Here is a 17605-nt window from a genome sequence, read left to right as displayed (position 1 = left end):
CAGGCTTGGGCAGCAATTTAAAGGGCCTGGAGCTCTGGGGGTGATTTAAAGGCCCCGGGGCTCCCAGCCACAGCCCTGGGACCTTTAAATCTTTAAAGGCCCCGCCTCTTCCGGTTGAGGCCACGCCCCCACTCAGGACTCCGGCATACAGGTAAGTCCTTTAAGTTACTTTCACCCCTGATTACTTGCAACATGTGGAGCATATCTGTGGTGCACCAATCCATAACTACACATATGTACTCACATAGCACAGGAGTGGCATTCAGGAATGGACAGCAAAGAGAATGCAATATTTGTTTTCCTGAATTTAGCAATGATAGTATTACATACTCCCACAACTTCACGACTTATTTCCCCATTCCCAATTACTACTAGCAAGAGAAATTGTGTTAAAAAAAGCTTGTAAGTGTGCATGTTCTGCCCTTTCAATACATGCCAAGTTCAAATTTGACCCAAAAATATAGAAGTCCTATAAAACGAGGGAGGGAAATTGTGACGACCTGAAATTCTTTCTTCATGTAATAAGGTCCACAGATTAATGGGTCTTCCACCTACTTACCATTTTGGGTGGGGGGGCAGGAAGAGAACCAGATCATCAGTCACTGGCACAAAGGGGTGCATCCTTCTCCATAAACATTTCCATAGCCAAAAAATGATGATTAAGAAAATTACACTTAATTCAAGAAAGTAACTATGGGCACCACTGTCTCCTTATGCAGAACATAATAAAAACAAAAACTTCCTTCAACCTAAAGATCAATTCTGATCCAAGTTCACAACAGAAAATACTCTACCCAAGGAATGGCCAGTCTGAAAAGTCCTTTTATTCAAATAGTAAGTACAGATAAGAAATATTCTTTCATTGTTTAAAGGTTTGCATTGGTTATAATGGTCTTTTATAAGCTGCGTGAACCCAGAGTTGAAGGCAGATATATTACAATTATGTACACATTTTTACAGTACAGCTCCTCTCAAAAGGAAGATCAGATGACATTTCGATGTCCTGGTTACAGAACTGGAGAATGAGTGAACAGACAGCTATATGGCCACCATCTTCAAGTTCCCCTTAGCCTTGGCTAATTCTGATGAAATGATGCCTTGATCCTATGACGGAATCACCAGGGTGCAACCTGGGACTGGGGTACCGCTGAGCCCTTTGTCTCACCAACCTGGGCTCCCTCTCACATTGTGATGCTATGACAAGCTGCAAACCACTCCAGGTACTGCACTTACACAGCCATCCACAGGCAGGGACACATCCAGCTGAGTTATGTGAATACTTTCACCAGCCACTCATGAACCAACAATAGAGAGGCTCCAGCCAATTCCCCACAGCTCCCCAGCCTAGGGCCTCAGGGTAGTACTGTCCTGCCCTGGTCAGAAGCCTGACCAGTGTAAGTTTATTACCCAGTCCGTCCCCCCTTCAATGTCTAGAGGACATGCGTCAGTTTTTGTTCCTGAGCAGATTCATCAAGCACTTCAAGCAAAACAGTTTTAGATAAAATATAAAATAGATTTATTAACTACAGAAAGATAGATTTAAAGTGATTATTAGTAATAAGCATGCAGATCGAAGTTGATTACTTAAGAAATAAAAAGTAAAGCTGAGTTAAATCCTGTCTTGTTTATAGAAATCAAGTAGTGTCTCACTCGGATAGTATAATTCCTTAATACACAGCCTGGGATTCTCCTTTCTAGCCTGGAACCACCTCCCCAGTTCAGTGTTTGTCCTTCAGACGTATTTCCAAGTGTTGAGTTGGGGGGGGGGGAGGAGGGGAGAGGAGGAGGAGGAACGAGAGAAAACAAGGCCAAATGATGATGTCACTTCCCCTCCTTTATAGATTCCTCCAGATTACTGGAAAGATCTTTTGCTATGACGTGAGTCAAGCAGTCTCCATTGTCTAGGGGCTTTCTCTGAGAGGTCTCCATTGTATACAATTCCTGGGTTAGTCCTAGTGTGATGATTCCCCTTAATGGGCCATGATCAGTGTCTGGCTGCGCCATTTCTGTACCTGAAAGGCTGGTTGTGGGGGTTTCCAACGTCACAACATATTTCAGTAACACACACATAGCAAACTTCATGACAGCACATACAATCCAACAGGATATTAAACAGATCAAGACTTAAAATGATACCTCACAAGGCATACTTTGTGCAAAAATATATCAATTATATTGACAGTGGTAAATATGGGGGTGCCAGGGTGTCACTTTGGGATACAGAGTGTCACAGATCCCTAAACCAGCGCTTGGCCACATCATGAAATAGGTCATATTGGATGTCTTCCTTGAGACCAAACACATAGTGCGTATCAGATTATCCTCTTACAGAGTCAATTCTTCTCACATCAGGCAGCTAGTTCAAGCCTGTCTAGCTTTTGGTGCAAGACTGGCCCTTGTGTCAACAGGCAGGTCACCTTGTAGAAGAAATATGGGTAGACCTACTTGCCATGTCGAATAGTTCTCCTCAACAAGTAGTGGTGGTGGAAGAGGTATGCGTGTTTTCCTTCCAATTCTTTAATCTATTAACCTTTTGAGGAGTGGCTGCTGGCCAAGTTCCTGAACCCTCCTCCTGAAAAGCTAGACACTAGCTAGACATTGTGTGGTTGCCTTGGTGTTGTAGGTCTTTGTTTTTCTTTCTAGTGTCAAGCCTGACTGTGGAGGTATTCAGCTTTCCCTTATTATCTATGGTGCATACTGGTAACAGGTTCGCTCTGCCCAAGACACCAAAAGTTATGTCTTTCTGGAAAGATGAAGACATGGTTATACTCCACTTTGTCTATACAGACCATGGCAAAGATGTGGTCTGTCATTACAAGACTCTATGGAAAATGCACAGAAGGAATCTGTGCTGTGAACCCATACAGGATGGCCCTGACCCCTAGCCAGTTTATGTTGTGCCGCTTCTCTTCCTCGGATCAGGTCTCTGATCTTTGTCTTTCAGTGGGTACTCCACTCTCCTAGACTGGCATTGGTCATTATGACTGCTCAGTCTTCCTCATGTACAAGGAACCCTTCAAATCACCAGAAGATGAAAATGGTAGCCAGTTTGGGGAAGAGAGATTCATTACTAAACAAGACAGCAGAGTGTATGGAAAAGACGGAACCTCTGAAGAAGCCTCATGTGGACTCAGGCCCATACTGGCATATCTGTGCATGACATCATTCTTGAGAGAGAGACAGACTGAGGTCTCTGAAGTTCTAGACTTCTCATGTGAGTGCCCTTAATTTACCTTGCCTCTCCTATGACACTAGCACCTTATACCATAGGTGGTGTCTCAATTTTTAATTACAATCAATATTTGGCCCTTTAGATGCATCAAGACGACACAATCCTCCAGAAACCAGGTTGCATGCTGGCTATCCATTGTTGTTTTGTTTGTAAATGGGACCCTCATTCACAAGTTGTCCAGGAAGGGAGAGATAAGGGTCTTTTGCTGTCTGAGGGCTGCTACTAGGAATGTAAGAACTTTTATGAAAGCTATAGAAACTGAACAGCCAAGAAAAAAAAGATCTGCTTTGAAGAGAAATATGTAGAGTCCTGCGCGGAAACACAAATGTGTATCTGCATTCAATCCGCAAAAATTATCTCTGGATGAGGATATCCGTGGATTTGCAGGGCTCTACACTGGGAGCTGGACTGAGACTCCAAGGCACCCTCCGCCTCCAGAGCCCGGTAGGGGAGAGACGTGCTGGCAGCTGTGGGGAGCTGCGGCAGACCCTTCACTTGCCCTGGGCAGGGGGCCCGAGCAGCTCACAGCCCAGTGTCCCTGCCCCGAACCCAGAGTTCCTGCCCTTTAGCCGCCCCCACCCCCAGGGCAGGTGGAGGGACCCAGACTCCCCACACAGCTCCCAGTGCAGCTCTCCCCGACCCGGCTCTGGCCGGGGATGGGGGCAGCTCAGAGCTGCCGCCTGGCTACAGTAGGAGTTGGGCGGGCAACTGTGGGGAGCCACGGTGGACCCTCCACCTGCCCTGGGTGTGGAACCCGAGCAGCTCCTGGCTCCTGTCCCTGCCCATCAGGCCCTCCACCCAGGGCAGGTGGAGGATCCATGTTGCAGTTCCTCACAGCTTCCCGCCCGCTCTTACCATCAGAGCCCCGTGCAGATACAAAATTTGTATCCACGCTGGTAATGCATAAATGGTCCACGGATATTCGCATCTGCATCCAGGGCTGTGGATACCCGCAGATACCCCACGGATTTGCAGGGCTACAGAAATATGGATTTGTTAACATGGACAAGATCAAAAACTGTGCCACAGGGCCATCAATGCCTAGCAGCTCTTCCAAAAGTTGTCCAACTGAGGATTCAGAGTAACAGCTGTGTTAGTCTGTATTCGCAAAAAGGAGTACTTGTGGCACCTTAGAGACTAACCAATTTATTTGAGCATAAGCTTTCGTGAGCTACAGCTCAAATAAATTGGTTAGTCTCTAAGGTGCCACAAGTACTCCTTTTCTTCTTTCAACTGAGGATTAGGTAACATTCAAACATGCAGGCTTGTGCAGCAAAAATATAAGACTTATACGTTAGAATTTAGATGATAGAATTTCAGCTGGAAGAATTACTGGCAGAAAAGTAGCAGTCACCTTACCACTTCCTATTTTAAAGAGGCAGCATCAATTTTGTCATGTGTGATTGTTTTAAAAAAGAAGTATCAGAGGGGTAGCCATGTTAGTCTGGATCTGTAAAAGCGGCAAAGAGTCCTGCGTTAGTCTATAAGGTGCCACAGGACTCTTTGCTGCTTTTAAAAATCAGTTGACTGGGTCAGATTATATACAAGTACTGCTTTTTAAAAGACTATCAGAGAGTTTACACAAAAGAGCATTTTAGCTACAAAAGGTAGTATTTTGGATTTAACTAAATTGATTAGAAGAAGCACTTTGAAATGAGAATTAATCTGGTTTCAAAGGACTCATTAATTCATATGGAAAGAAAGGAAAATCCCTGCAGTTTATGCAACTTTTTTGTAATACTTCATTTTTTTCTTGGTGGCTCAATAGAAAAATTTAATTGCCACTCAACTGTAAACCCCAGTAGTTTTAGTCTAGCTATATCTCCTAATCCCTATTGTCTGACACGATTTAGGCTATATGCATCTAAACCCATCTCTGCCACAATCCTTTCTTCACAATGCTCTCCCTGTTCTTGTTTGTTCATTTAGTCACCAGTCACATATTGTCTAAATCTCAAGACTGAACAATCTGGGGCAGGCACTGTTTTATTTGTACATTCCAAGTATAGCAGGGCACAATCAGGCTCCATAGGCGCGGTCGTAATAAAAAAATAAAACAGTACTATGCAACAGTATGTGGTTGACTGGGATTTGCAAAAATAGCATATTCATCCCCTAGAAAAGGACATGCCTTACTTTGCTCAATAGTTCCTTTTTCACACAATTAAGGAACAAGAGTTCAGAAAAGTCTCACCTGTCTGCCAGAAAATGGCTGAAAAACAAGAAGTTTCAAGGTGTTCACATGTTAAACCAAGGAAATTGCAGGATGGGAGTACACTATTTCTCACACTGATGCTAAGCATTGCTGGGAAAAACAAGTTACAGTCACTAAATTCCTATGTTTAAATTCCTTGGTTTATTTTATAAACTTGTTTTAAATCCCTGGATTGTACACACACGATCATGGGTTAATATTGACCACTACAGGTTCCCAATTCCCAAGACTTTTCACTGTGAAAAAATATATACTCTATAAAATACTTGTTTTTTTAAAAAAAAAACATCTTCCAGAGAAACTTTCAAAGGTAGAGCAAGCAATAAGAATCCACTCTAAACACACTAATGATCACTGGGATTATTACAAAAATCTTTGCAGATATTAGATCTGTTAGAAAACTATATTGTCAGTCTTACAGATATTGAAATAAGGAGTCAGTTTTGCTCATTTAAAGTATCAGCATAATCTTTAAAATGTTAAATACCAACTGCACCTATAGTCATAGAACCATAGAATATCAGGGTTGGAAGGGACCTCAGGAGGTCATCTAGTCCAACCCCCTGCTCAAAGCAGGACCAATCCCCAACTAAATCATCCCAGCCAGAGCTCTGTCAAGCCTGACCTTAAAAACCTCTAAGGAAGGAGATTCTACCACCTCCCTAGGTAACGCATTCCAGTGTTTCACCACCTTCCTAGTGAAAAAGTTTTTCCTAATATCCAACTTAAACCTCTCCCACTGCAACTTGAGACCATTACTCCTTGTCCTGTCCTCTTCCACCACTGAGAATAGTCTAGAACCATCCTCTCTGGAACCACCTCTCAGGTAGTTGAAAGCAGCTATCAAATCCCCCCCGCATTCTTCTCTTCTGCAGACTAAACAATCCCAGTTCCCTCAGCCTCTCCTCATAAGTCATGTGTTCCAGTCCCCTAATCATTTTTGTTGCCCTTCGCTGGACTCTCTCCAATTTATCCACATCCTTCTTGTAGTGCGGGGCCCAAAACTGGACACAGTACACCAGATGAGGCCTCACCAATGTCGAATAGAGGGGAACGATCACGTCCTTCGATCTGCTTGCTATGCCCCTACTTATACATCCCAAAATGCCATTGGCCTTCTTGGCAACAAGGGCACATTGTTGACTCATATCCAGCTTCTCGTCCACTGTCACCCCAGGTCCTTTTCCGCAGAACTGCTGCCTAGCCATTCGGTTCCTAGTCTGTAGCGGTGCATTGGGTTCTTCCATCCTAAGTGCAGGACCCTGCACTTATCCTTGTTGAACCTCATCAGATTTCTTTTGACCCAATCCTCCAATTTGTCTAGGTCCCTCTGTATCCTATCCCTGCCCTCCAGCGTATCTACCACTCCTCCTAGTTTAGTATCATCTGCAAATTTGCTGAGAGTGCAATCCACACCATCCTCCAGATCATTTATGAAGATATTGAACAAAACCGGCCCCAGGACCGACCCTTGGGGCACTCCACTTGATACCGGCTGCCAACTAGACATGGAGCCATTGATCACTACCCATTGAGCCCGACAATCTAGCCAACTTTCTACCCACCTTATAGTGCATTCATCCAGCCCATACTACTTTAACTTGCTGGCAAGAATACTGTGGGAGACTATGTCAAAAGCTTTGCGAAAGTCAAGAAACAATACATCCACTGCTTTTCCTTCATCCACAGAACCAGTAATCTCATCATAGAAGGCGATTAGATTAGTCAGGCTAATTAGGATTATTCCTAGAGAAGCTGGTAACAGACCTATAAAAGAATTCTTCCATCATAATTATTCAGTATTGATGTCATAAAGTAATCTCTGGTTTCCCATCAGTACCTATTTTATTATCATCTCTATATTTAGAAGTTACATATTCTCATGATAAAAATTAAGTACCTGGCTTTGAGTAATGTAAAATAAAAAAATATATAGTTCTTGGGACAATGAGAAAAGGACCCAAAACACATGTAAGTGGAGAACAAAAGAACACAGGAGATATTCAGCCTTTATATTAAATCTATGTATACTTTTGTAAGAAAGTTATGTTGTATTTCCATTTTAGGGTAACTGTGACATGCCATACCATTCAAGTTACACTAGCAATTTACATTCACAGAATCACTTTTGTGAATTACCATCTAATCAAGTAAAGTTTATCTGGGTGGAATACAGATTTTAAAACCAGATATCAAATTCACACAAAAGTTTTTAACTAGGCAGAGAGAAATCAAGTTGTCTTAATGTGCGTACTAACAGGACAGAGTAATAAACCGGAAGTATTTCAGCTACATATGTGGACAGAAAAGAAGGGAAAAATGCACAAGTTTAAAAAAATTGCAAAACGATGCAACCACATCTTTAACGTCTGGGAAGACCACCACATAATTGCATGGGACTACAGCATCTTAAAAAATTTGTTTTAATAGCATATAAAAATATTGAGTAAACAAAGAGCCAAGTCATAAAAACTACCATGAGGAGTCCCACTATGGCAGTTAAGTATCTTCAGGATTGGTCCTAATGCCACTATATGTGAAAGAAAGTTACTTCTCTATATGCAATGAGTCTACAGTGCACTGAAGTAACATTTGCACACAAAGAGAGGCATTTCAGGTCCTCAACACAGGGATGCTCTCAGTATATGCATAAGCAAAGTCATTATGCTGAGCACTCAGGTTCATGAAAATTCCATGTAAGACAGTGATTGAGTGAGCTGCTACCAAGCCCTAATTTCATTATCAGTAAATCTGCATATATAAATATCACAAATATAAGGTCTTTTCTGCTTAGCCTAAGTGACAGGTAAAGAGTTGATGTATAGACAAGATTACAGTCCTAGTTCAGCAAAGGATGCACTATTTATTCTGGTTTAAGAGCTATTATTACCTTCTAAACAAACTCTTGCACCAAGTTAAACAGACAATGATCAAGGTTTTAGGGCAACTGCTAGTAGCAGGAAGGCATTAAGGCTCACTTATCAAATACAGCAATAGTACCAAGATAAAACAGAACCCTAAAGGCTATTTATAAGCGTGCAAATTGGTATGTTAGTTACAGCTTGTGAAATAAATATTTTAATCTTCTCTACTCTAAATGAATAGTGCAATCCTATTATTTTTACCTGTGGGAAAATGTGCCTTTGCACAAATAAAGCAACATACGCAAGATTTTAACAGAGCAGTGTAAAGCACTTCATAAAAGAGATTAAAGGAACAGTGGAAGACAGTTAGGTCTACCTTTATAGGCTTCTCTTGACAAGCTGAAGGACAGAACTGAACCTGTTCAGCAACTGATGAAATATCAAACATTAATAATTACAGCATGTCAGAACTGAAATAATTCAGGTCTGCAATTTCATGATTCACCATGCTACCTAGTTGAAATTATTTGCCATATTAGACTTTTAAGGCTGTTTCATGGACATGCTAAGGTTTTATTTAAGCTTTTCTCTTGTTATTCCAGTGAAAATACTATCATCCTTTGACAAATGCTTTCATTAACTCTTTGGAGATGACTATCAGAAAAGAATGCAAAAAAGATTGCTAAAATAGAATTAAGGATTGTTTCATCAATAATTTTTATTGATAAAAGATGCAGCACTTCGCTGTAAAGGAAATCCAGATGTCAGACTCTTTTATATACTAAAAGCAATATATGTTAAAAAGAAACAATACCACCTATAAGACATTGTTTTACATCTCCTTCCATTTCACCAAGATCACTTGACAAGAAATTAAGATGCTTTCAGGGCAGGGGGGGAGGGGGGAAGAATGGGAGAGAACAGAGAGGTCAACCACCACTGGAGGGCCTTTATTTGAATTCCAAATCCGTCCCTCCCAGTGCCCCTCAGGAACAAATCAATCAATGGTTTTATTTTGACTGTGATAAAAAAAAAAGTGTTTTTCAGAATGTGGTATTCTAGCATGTTCTAAGTAACACTTAGAAAAACTCTAGTGAAGCTCAGGGCTTCAACTAGACCAGCTAGTACGTGCTAAAATACAACCTGCCTTGACATTACACTAGTCTTTTAAAATATATTAGTTACCACATCCCAAAATACAAAAAAATCTTCTCATATTTTAGCCTACTCAAGGCAAATCCTATAAGTGGCCTTCAGCATAAAAACATAACATTGTGATGTTAGGATTTGTGACAGGTAATTATGACAATTCAAAATATTTTTTCAATTCTTTTAAAAATGTATATTTTAGGTTCCGTTCTCTCCCCCCACTCCCAAATACTAGATATTAATTTCTGGGTTTACAGTACAAGCACTAGAAGATTATTTTATATTCCTCTCTCTCTAGAAGTTCAGCATCCAGAAAACATGCTAGGAACCAGATATGATCCATCAAATAAGTCCATCACCCAAGAAAGGTAGCAGCCTGCAAACACCCTGTGATACATCATTTAATTCAAGAGATACCATTTAAAAATTTTACTATTTTGACTTGCTCAAATATTCCTACTTAATGGCTTTCGTTCCAGCCTTGACAAGGATTAGTATCATTAAAAGAACATGAATAGCTTAATATTCTCTAAGAATCTCACATTTTATTTATCAGAATGTAACCAACAAAAAAGTTAAAGCTATTACATTCACATTTTAATTAAAATGCTAATATCACTAGTTACAAAAACAGTGCACACATTAATAAAGGATGAAAACTGGGTAAGGTGTAATTACACAGAGACACATATGTGGTGTATTGCTTGTATCAGATGCAAGCATACTGTGGGTGTCTGAAACACACCAGGATGCAAGCTTGTTGACGTCAACCATCCTGTAACTGCAAATACATTGAAATAAGGTTAAGTGTACAACTGACTATGTTATCAAGTGGTTTTATACAGTTAGACACATCAAATTCTCCTGATAAATAACTAGTATGGAAGCTCTGAGATAAACTGTTTGTAGCAATTTTGACATTGGAGATTTTGCTACATTACTTTGTTTAATGCACTAATACCTAATATCTAACACTGCCATTAATTCAGAAAGAATGCATGAGTCTCGACATGACTTAACACTTGCTGAACCCTGTACAACTGCTCAGTACTAGCACACTCAGAAACAGATTATGAATATTCTAGCAAGGGAAAGTCCTCCCTCCTCTTCTTTGCCAGAGCTAACAATGAAAATCTGCAAGCCTTACACACAGATAACTGCTCTGTCAACAAGATACCAGATAGCAAGTGAATGATTTACTCTGCGATCAGATTAGATAGTTTACTAGTCACCACAGCACAAAAAAGCATCAGCCACGTTTATTTTGTTAGTAGCTGTGCTTATTTTGTGCGCGCTACCCAACATAATCTTACTCAATAATCAAGCATACATCGAAAACCCAGAAAAAGATCTAGGATACTTTCAAGGCAGAGCCTCTCCGTTCACAATAAAGGAAAAGTGGTGGTCAACGATATTTACCTCCGTTGATAGGCACTGGTGCCAGAAGCAGGCCTTTGACCTCCACTTTGGGGGAATCCTGCCCGTAGCGTCCACGATCGATCCTTAGTAACGTAGGGCTGACTCGGTCGGGGCTCAATACAGTCACGTTGATGAGGGCTGTGTAATATGCCTGACTGGTATTATCCGCGCTAGCCAGCAAGACACAGCAGTTAACCAGGACCCAGACGGGCAAGGAAGAGAGACGGTTCCAATACTGTGAAGTCCACTTCGCGATCATCATCTTCATCCGAAGTCGAACGAGCCCAGATGCAGGTTTAAAGCGTCTTCCCAGGCCAAGGCGCCGCCTCGAGCGCAGCGCGCGTGGTTATTCCCCCACGCCCAGACAGGGGCCGCGGGCTCACCGCGCCGGCGGAGGCAGGGAAGCCCTCGGGCCCCAGGCAGTCCATCTACGGGCCAGCAGCAGTGCAGGTGGCCCCGGTGAGCTACCGACGAAGGGCCCCGCCCCGCCCTCCCGAACTTGGGCTCACAGCCTCGGGCGGCTCCTGCGCATCCCGCCGCGGCCCGGCCCCCGGGGCTCAGCGCAGGGCCGGCGCGGCTCTAGGCAGCCCCCGGCGGAGAGTCCCGCGCTGTGCCCGCGCGGCTACGGGGATGCCTACGCGGGCTGGGGGGATGCGGCGGCAGCGGTTCGCGGCCCCCCGCTGCGGGTCACCGGGCTGGGCGCGGAGCGGGCGCCGGCCAGCGCGAGGGGCGCCCGCCGGGGCTGCAGGTCTCCTCCCCGCGCGCTCCGGACTCCGTCGGGCGCTCTCAGCCCCTCCCCCCTCGCTTCAGGACCCCCCCGCCCCTCAGACTCGCAGCCTCCCCCGCGGGCGGGGATCCGCTCAGTGCCGCGGGGGCTGCCCCCTCCGGCCCGGCCGCTCCCGCTGACGGCTACCGCTCCATGCCCGGCTCTGCAGCTCCCTCCCCGGGCCGGGACTCCGAGAGGCGCCGCGCCGACGCGACGCGACCCGCTCCTCAGGCAAAGCCCGCGCCCGGCGCGCGGACCCAGACAACCGCCAGCTCTTACTTCCCCGACTGCTGCGCAAGCGCACTACGCCCCGCCCCCGCCCACCGCTATGAGGGGAGGCGGGGCTCTGGAGAGTCACACCCACGTGGGGGCGTGGTTAACAGAGAGGGGGCGGTTCTGCAGGGAGTCACACCCACTGGGGGGCGAGGCTACCTAGAAAGGGGATGGCTATTACACTGAGGGGAGGTGCCTGGAGGTGAGGTGAGGCGGGGCGGGGCCAGTCCAGTCAGGAAAAGGGGTGGAGCTAGCAGCAGACTGCTGCACCCCATGCCAGAGGGAGTGGAGGAGCTGGGGAGAAAGGGGTGCGTCCTATGAGAATCCTCCTAGCTACTTCCTTTGAGGGGTTGCAGGGGCTCCCTCCCAGCTGGGAAGTGCTGGGAGCTGCACCTTCTGATGCCTTGGTGGTGGAGCAGGGGTGGCAAAGCTGAGCAAGACCTAAGGGAGGGAGGTGTAATGAGTCTCTTTGTCAATGGGCCTTGGAGAGAATGGGCCTGGGGAGAGAACTGCCCTTCACCCATAGAGATAGGTCTCTTCTGGTTGGGACCACATGGGGATAGTCTCTGGACAACAGGATCAGAGTCTGCTCTCTGTTACTTCAGTGACTCACCAGGGTCAGTCAGGGTTCATGGTATCATATGTATGAGCAGGATCTTGCCCCTCTGTCTCCAAGACTGCCTCCTCTGCCTTAAATGTACTGAAAGGAAAATCAGAAGGACATAACAACGTCCTCCGGTTAGACTCTCAAGACTTTGAGCTGAAGCAGCATCTGATCTTTGACAGGCTCAATTTTCTTAACAGAAGGATTTGCAAAACATAACTGCTGACATTTTTCCTCAGAAGCCCTGTCAGTGCCTCTAGGACATAAACTAGAATTCAATAGACTATTAAGAGCCCTAAATACAAGGTCTGGGCCATTTTAGATACTCTACAGTTAATATAGTGAAGAAATACTTGACTCTACAAACTCAGTTTTCTTATTCAGGGATTTAGACATAAGGACAAATGCTGTGCCTAGAGCGTCTCCATTATTCTTTTAGCTTTTTTACCTCTAAGATTCAGAGTTCTGCTGAGTACCAAGCCAATCAGTGAGCATGATTAAAAGCACACGTCTAAAATGGAAAAAATGTGTTGTATGCATGGGAGGAAGGAGGGGTGATGTGGGAAAGTAAAAAATAATTTGGCCAATTAAAACTAGAAAGAGAATTTAAGTAGGTTTTTCACTACGGTGTAACAACCTGATTTGGAATTTGGCCAGGACATTTGTCCATTCCAGCATGAGTTGGCTTTTGTTTTCTGTAGAAAAATGAAAAAATTTACAACTACCCAGATGTTACTGAGTTAAATAAATATTAATATTAGATTTCTTCATTTAAATAACATCATAGAAGTTCCAAGGATCTGGGTCTGTGCATGGCTACAGGAATAATCAAAAATAAAGCACCAAAAAAAAAAAAAAAAACCCTTCCAGGCCTCACATAGGCAAGTATTTGAAACTCCACAAAACTTATTTGTATGGGAAGGAAAACTAATTGTTTTTGTATTTGAAACTTATTTCTGGGAAGGAAAACTAGTAATCCAGTATTTAAGTCTTCATAGGACCTTTGTTGAGAATACTTTCTGAATTCCTGAGCAAATAATTGTGCTGATGTTCTTTTGCAATATGCACTCCCTGATGACTTTACCAACAGCTGTGGAAGGCCTCAAGATAAGGGTGGTGATTAACCTTAAATATTGTGGTTAAACTGCTCCACTCTATAACTGTTGTGATGCACCTGGTCACAGATGCATGTGAGCTAGCAAAGAGAAAGAACTTTCTGTATTTTCATTTACTTGTAACCAGGCAGTTAAATTCTGTCCTTGGAAATGTCCGTGTAACTTCCAACGAAGAAGTGGGAATCACATGTGTGCCTCTGAGAGCACAAATTGGCCCACGAGGCCCACTAAAGGCATGTAACTTGTGGAGTTGTAAAATCCTCTGAGATGCTGTTTATGAAAAGCTCTGTAGAAATGTCAATACAATGCAGGAAATGTCTTTGAAGCAGCAGTGGAATGTTCTGCTTTCACATCATATTTTTTTCCCCTCTCCTGCTTGGGAAATGCTGGGTGAAGAACCACAATGATTTCACTAATGGCCTCTAAGCATTTTACAAAACCTTTCATCCTGTATACAAGGGGGAGGGACTACAAGGCAAAAGTAATGACAAATGCTTATATTTCAATAATGCCTTCATAGGTAATGTTTCAGAACCCTGTCTCATCACGCTTGGAATACAGATGGTAGTTTAATTTTATGGGCCAGCAGCTCTGTGGTGTTTAAAGCAAACTCAGAGTTAGCACTTTTACTGTTGAAATACTCCTTTTCCCAGAGCAGTCCTCATAAACAGCTGGATTCATCTTGGCACTGGTGCAGGCACCAGCCCCAGGACAGAGGAGAGGCAGTTTCCTCCTCCCCTGTTCAGTGGCAGCAGGGGGTGGGGTGGCCCACAGTGCGAGTTTGGGCAGCTTGCCAGGCTGTGCTAATTTGTGTCCCTGCTTCAATGGCTCCTATGCGGCTTTGTAGGGGCACAGAATTTCTGGGGCGAATGCCCCGCCACACACTCCTGCTCCCAGTCTGCTTCCTCCAGTCCATCCCTTCCCCAGAATGCCCCCAAGCCCAAGGGCTGTTGTGAAGGCAGCATGGTGCTGATGGAACTGGCTGTGCTGGAGGCATTCCTAGGTGGTCCCTGACACCTGCTCTGTAGAGCCTTTCTGCCAGCTGGAAGGAACTACAAGGCAGGGATGAATAGGGATAAAGCATGTAATAGCAGGTGTGACGAAGTGGGCCTGTTCTTAATGTTTCCTCCGAATATTGTGGGGGTGCCTCAGTTTCCCCTATGCAGTTCTTAAGTATCTAGGGGGTGGGGTAAGGGTGTATGATCATTGCAGAGCCCTAGAGGGCCGGTGTGTGCAGGAGTCTGGACACAGAGAATGGCCGACACCCTGTTTCCTGGCCACTGATGGCCTGGGCCCTTCCCCCCTGCGAGGTGAGAGCTAAAGGGTTGGAGAACAAAGGAATCAGGTGACCACCTGGCCCGGGAAAGGAACAAAGCCCAGAGGAGGAGGGGCTGGAGGGAGTTTCAGTTTGGGGCTGGCTGGGACATGGAGTGAAGGGCAGACGTGGTTGTCTGGCTCACTGCCCCCCCCAGAATGGACCCAGCTGAGGGGTCCCGTTCTCTGCACCTGCAAGCTCTGTTTTAGACCATGTTCCTGTCGTCTAATAAACCTTCTGTTTTACTGGCTGGCTGAGAGTCACGTCTGACTGCGAAGTTGGGGTGCAGGACCCTCTGGCTTCCCCAGGAGCCCTGCCTGAGCGGACTTGTAGGGGCACAGAATTTCTGGGGCGAATGCCCCGCCACACACTCCTGCTCCCAGTCTGCTTCCTCCAGTCCATCCCTTCCCCAGAATGCCCCCAAGCCCAAGGGCTGTTGTGAAGGCAGCATGGTGCTGATGGAACTGGCTGTGCTGGAGGCATTCCTAGGTGGTCCCTGACACCTGCTCTGTAGAGCCTTTCTGCCAGCTGGAAGGAACTACAAGGCAGGGATGAATAGGGATAAAGCATGTAATAGCAGGTTTTTGCATTTCTATAGAGAGCCTGGTCTGGAGGTGTGTGCAGCGATGGACCTCAGGAGATGCTAATTTCTCACCCTGGGTCTTGATGTGCGATGCTGGGACATCCACTTCCCTTCTGTATTTCAGTTTCCTCAGCTGTAAAGTGGGGATAATAATAGCAACCTCACAGGGAATGTTGTGAGGATTATTTGGTTAATGTCTGATCCAGCACTTTGAAGGTATAAGTATTAGTTGTTATGACTATGCTTCCATTCTTCCAAGGGTCTCAAAGCACTTCATAAGCATCAATTATTCCTCACAACTCTCCTGGGGATGAAATAAGAATTCTCTCTATTTTACAGCTAGGTAAACCAAGTCACTGGGACATAAGCTGCCCAGGGTCACACAGCAAGTATCAGAGCTGGGAATAGAACACAGGTGTCCTAACTCCCAGTCCCCTGCTCTAACCACACTAGACTATACTGCCTCTAAATTTCACTTGAGAATTTCTGCCTTTTCCCTCTGCCCCTTTTCTATGTGTTACTTTTATTTCCATTTAGTACTTCCCAATTCATGAATCTCCTTGTGGGTGCTACATTCCATCATCTCTTCCATGTCTGCTGCATATTGTGGGTCTCATTCTTGAGCACCTTCACCTTGCATCTTATATCGTCAGTAGCAGTCTGTGCAAAGTAGGTGTACACCATCACCAAATCAGAATGGTAGATCACTTTGCACAGGTGTGAATGACTGCACAAGGGACCACCTTTTCTCTTGTGTTTCAACCCTTTTACACCACTCAAGCGGACCTGGCCACTAGAGAATTTCCCTAGGTAGGGCAAATCTCTCGCTAGCATACAGCTGGCATAATGCCTCTCTGTCACACCCCCTGTAGCCACATGCACTGAGGGCCTAGTTAGGAAAAATGGGACATGACCTTATGGCTCTAGGTAGTCAAATTTAAAGTAGAGCAGTCTTAAGGCTTTAATTACAAAGGGGACTGAGCAGGACCCTGGCCAACCTGAGAAAAAGGGAAAGGTAGTTTAAAGCCATATTTGTTCTCTTACACCCTGTTTTTGTGCCAAGGACAGCACAGCTGCAAGGAAGCATTAAACCCAAGAGGCAAGGCAGTTGTGAATTGTACCCCTTCTATGCCTGGAGAGGCAGCACTGGCGAGTGTACTTTCCCTCTTGCTCCCCACGAGATGCAGCTACTTGAAGAGCTGCAGGGAGTTTTGCTGAACTGGGTTGTCACAACGTCATCTTTATCTGCTGTCCAGCATCTGAGGGTTTGTCTACGCTGCAGTAAAAGACCTGCGGCATGGCCATGGCTGGTCTGGGTCAGCTGACTGAGGCTCACGGGGCTTGGTTTGTGAGACTAAAAAGTGCAGTGTAGACATTCTGGCTCAGGCTGAAAGGGGTGGGGTCTCAGAGTCTGGGCTCCAGGCTGAGGTAGAACGTCTACATTTCAATTTTTAGCCCCATAGTGCAAGCCAGAACCAATTGACCTGGACTCTCAGAATTTGTGCCTCAGATTTATTTTTATTTTATTTTATTTTTTTTTGCAATGTAGATGTACTCTGAGGGCCTGTTTTTTTCCACAGATTCAGAGATTTTGCAAGCTCACCCTATTGTGGTTAAACAGAGGAGGCTGCCAGGGTTCGGCTGGCGTTAAAGGATATGTATTTTCAGGAAACGTTCATACTTTTTCTTAACTGCACAAATTTCCCCAGTGAAAGAGCTGCTGAAAATTTCCGTAAAAGAACATCCTTCCTCTACCCCAGTGTAGAGAGGACATTTCGTCCTGGTCTTTACTTTTTATGGTACAAACATTCTTTGTCAAAAGTTTCCTCCACCCTTTTCTGTCTCTGTCTCCTGTGTACCCCTCCACAAAACTGGCTTCCAATCTGCAGTGCCTCACCTGCCCCTGAGCCGTTTCCCATCCTGTAGAGGACACTGTTAGAGCTACAGCACCACCTAGGGGAGTACTGGAGAAGAAAAAAATTCTCACCTACTTCTGAGGGCAGCTAAGTGGAGCTCTGCAGCCCACAGCGGAAAGGGGTATGACAGGGGGTGGGATTCACAGGGAGCAAA

At 44.9% G+C, this 17605-nt stretch overlaps 1 protein-coding gene across 4 annotated transcripts in view; it reads right to left on the bottom strand.

Moving 5' to 3' along the window:
* The window catches only part of RNF130 (ring finger protein 130), a 90972-nt gene extending 79304 nt beyond the window's left edge, over nucleotides 1-11668 (bottom strand). For 2 of the 4 annotated variants that reach the window (XM_073355362.1, XM_073355365.1), the window contains exon 1: nucleotides 10880-11663. In XM_073355362.1, the coding sequence (XP_073211463.1) occupies nucleotides 10880-11147 (268 nt within the window). In that variant the 5' untranslated portion in view covers nucleotides 11148-11663. Of the gene's footprint in view, nucleotides 1-10879 lie in introns of all 4 variants that reach the window. The other 2 variants (XM_073355363.2, XM_073355364.2) reach the window with 2 other exon arrangements.
* Between the last annotated feature and the right edge of the window lie 5937 nt (nucleotides 11669-17605).

Source organism: Lepidochelys kempii, chromosome 8, assembly GCF_965140285.1.
Source record: "Lepidochelys kempii isolate rLepKem1 chromosome 8, rLepKem1.hap1, whole genome shotgun sequence".
Taxonomy (NCBI): domain Eukaryota; kingdom Metazoa; phylum Chordata; order Testudines; family Cheloniidae; genus Lepidochelys; species Lepidochelys kempii.
This window is presented reverse-complemented; position numbering and strand designations above follow the sequence as displayed.